Source organism: Homarus americanus, unplaced genomic scaffold (assembly GCF_018991925.1).
Source record: "Homarus americanus isolate GMGI-L3 unplaced genomic scaffold, GMGI_Hamer_2.0 scaffold60096, whole genome shotgun sequence".
Taxonomy (NCBI): domain Eukaryota; kingdom Metazoa; phylum Arthropoda; class Malacostraca; order Decapoda; family Nephropidae; genus Homarus; species Homarus americanus.
In genome coordinates this window covers 4863-7721 of record NW_024754272.1, presented here as the reverse complement: position 1 = coordinate 7721, position 2859 = coordinate 4863, and the positions used below count along the sequence as shown (strand labels likewise).

The 2859-nt window shown below is 38.3% G+C and overlaps 1 protein-coding gene across 1 annotated transcript; it reads left to right on the top strand.

Moving 5' to 3' along the window:
- Nucleotides 1–312: 312 nt before the first annotated feature.
- LOC121855761 (RNA polymerase-associated protein RTF1 homolog) lies at nt 313–1383 on the top strand. The gene is made up of 3 exons (XM_042350875.1): nt 313–512; nt 669–774; nt 1088–1383. Exons 1-3 carry the CDS (start codon nt 510–512, stop codon nt 1381–1383), a joined length of 405 nt encoding a protein of 134 aa, XP_042206809.1. The 5' UTR covers nt 313–509.
- The last annotated feature ends 1476 nt before the right edge of the window (nt 1384–2859 follow it).

The following is a 2859-nucleotide window of genomic DNA, read 5'->3' as shown; positions in this document are numbered from 1 at the left end:
AAAGTACAGTGTAGCTACAGTACTGTATAGCTATGTTTTCTTCATGATTATTGTGCCTGCACTAATTTTTTTTTTCTTAACCTATTTTAACATTCATGATTTCTGCTTCCTTGGGTTTTATTAGTGTATCCCCTGTAATGTATTTTCCTTGTGAAGCCGCACATCTTAAGTGAATGGCAGTTTTTCTGCTTGTTTCTTGAACGTGATTCTTTGTATACTACTGATACTAATAACCCGTTGCAGATAATCTGAGTACAGTACAGTATTGATGTACTGTACAGTAGAGTATAATGAACAACTAAATGTGGTAATGATGAAAATTTTTATTGATTTCTCAGGAGTTATTGGCACTAGCAAAGAAGAAAAAGAAGCTGTCTGGCAGTGAATCATCAGGTGGTTCATCACCTAGACAGAAGCCCACACCTCAGGCAAAGGTTGCATCTGATTCTGATTCTGAAACTAGTGATTCTGACTCAGACTGGGATGCTCCCAAGGGCAGAAAAAAGAAAATGGTAAGATCTGATTTCCGTATTGATTCTTTTGTATCTACTTGTAAAGAAGGAGGGTGCTGGTAAGCCTTTTAGGAGAATATACCTTTACAAATGTTTAAGTCAACTTGTAAATTGTATTGGACAATTACACACAAATTTATCTGTTCTTTCCTTCAGGGTAAAGCAGCTGGAAAAACACGGAACAAACGGGCAGTGGTTGCTCGGGACAGTGACTCAGATGACAGTCGACCACCTAGAGGTAGTGGATCAGAGCCAGAGGAGGGTAGGTGTCATATCAATGATACTCTGTGTGTGTGTGTGAGAGAGACAGCAGAGTATGCTAGGTGCTACTATAGCATCTGGTCTACAACATATTTTGGTCTGGTTAGGTTAGACGAAAGATATCTTTGTGGACCGCACGCTATAGTAGCACCGTATGCGGTTAAGGACAGTACGGAAAAAGGCTTTAGAGTTTGTAAGAAAAGGAATCTTTAGGTTATCTTGAACTGGAATATAGAGAAGGACCCCTATTCATACATACAGGACAGTACTGTAATATTTAACCCAATATAACATTTAAATTTTTTCATCCTTAGGTGAGGTGTCAGACAGCAACAGCAGTGACTCAGATGTTGACTTGGATGAAGAATTTGATGACGGCCTTGATGAAAACATGATTGGAGACGAAGAAGACAGAGCACGTTTAGAACAAATGACCGAAAAGGAACGTGAGCAGGAAATTTACAATCGAATTGAGAAGAGAGAAGTATTAAGAACTCGTTTTGAAATAGAAAAGAAATTGAAATTGGCTAAAAAGAAAGAACAAAAAAAGAGAAAGGAAAAGGAAGGTGACAAAAAAGAGTCTAAGGTAAATATTTTAAAATTTTGGTGAAAATGTGAATATGGGAAAAGTTGGTAATTTTCGGAATAATTAATTATTTTTTGTGTTAGTAAGACAAAACTAAGGTCCTTCAGTTCAGACATAATGTTTGAATTTTTTTGAAACCAACGACATTCACCATCTTGTTGGAAAATCATCAAATATATTCCCATATCATCTTTTCCTCTCATGTACCATTTAAAGAGAAGGCTATTGTTCTACAGTAAGTGTTCCTGTCTCCCCTTTTATTATCCTATCAACAAAATGCTTGATATCTGTTAACACTTGTTCAGAATGTCTCATTGGTAATAGGTTGTGCAGTAAGCTTCACAACTTGACCTGTCAAAATCCCTTTTTTAGAACTAAAGTTATAATAAAGGAGTTGCCTAATCTGATTAGCTCCGAGTCACTTTAGTTTTAGAGGTTCCCACATCCAAACTCACAGACTTTGGTGGGGCTTTATGCACAAATCATTCCTCTCTGGCTTGTTGATACTATGGGTTTTCAGGATCAAACCTTCAAATGCCAGTGTTATGCATTTGTCTTTTATCACAGTAGTTTGGGTGAAAATGTGGGTTGGAACTTTGGAAGTAAAGTATCAATAGAGTAAGGGATAGATAAGTTGCACTGCATTGAATTATTCAACAATTCTTGAAACTAAGTGATAGATGTATTTCAATGTATGTACAGTTAACCCTCGCTTCTGCGGTCCACCGTTTGCGGTTACCCTGCGAACGGAATGTCACTTTCCTGTGATGGTGTGCCCTTTTACTTGGGGAGGCTGAAGAAGCTGGGTGGCGGTGTTAAAACATTACAGGTTTCACCGCTACCCTTACAGCCGGCCCAAGTCAGTGATGGTGATATGATGGTGAGGATATGGACTTATATGGACTTTGAGGTTTGACGAGGCATGGCCTCTGTGGTGGATAGTGATACAATTGATGTTGGGTGAGGGCTTGTGCCTCTGCCTGGAACAACCCCCATCGTGTGCAGCCATCTTTCTATGTAAGTGTTCCTAATATTATTGATATTTCTCTTATATTAATTGTGTGTGCATCCATCATAAAATTAAGTTATTTTTGCGTGGTGTGTCTGAAAAGGGGTTTGGGGGTGGCCTGGTCTCTATTTCAATTTATCCCATATGTTATATTGTTCACTACTCGTTTCTCACTTTGTGGGCAGTGGAGTTCAATTGACGTGGTGAGGGTTCTAGTATTCATCATTGCATAGCAGGCTTTCTAGTTTAGCGACTGTATTTTACCTTTTTCAGTTGACTGGAATCTTCACAGCTAAATTCAGCCTGCTAAAATAAATTATTTGGTTTGTGGTGTTAGTAAATTCAGGGGATGAGGAATAATGAAGTACAGTACAATTACAGGTATTGGATATGGCTGAAGCCATAGATAGGATACTGTATGAGGGTCATTAAATTGGGTCGGAAATACATTGATATAGTTTGGGTATTAGGAAAGGATGGTGGTTGTTAAG

What these genes read in the sequence shown, in the direction of transcription:
- LOC121855761 (XM_042350875.1), top strand. An exon ending in TGGATCAGAGCCAGAGGAGG is followed by an intron (nt 775 to 1,087) that starts GTAGGTGTCATA and finishes TTTCATCCTTAG; the next exon opens with GTGAGGTGTCAGACAGCAAC.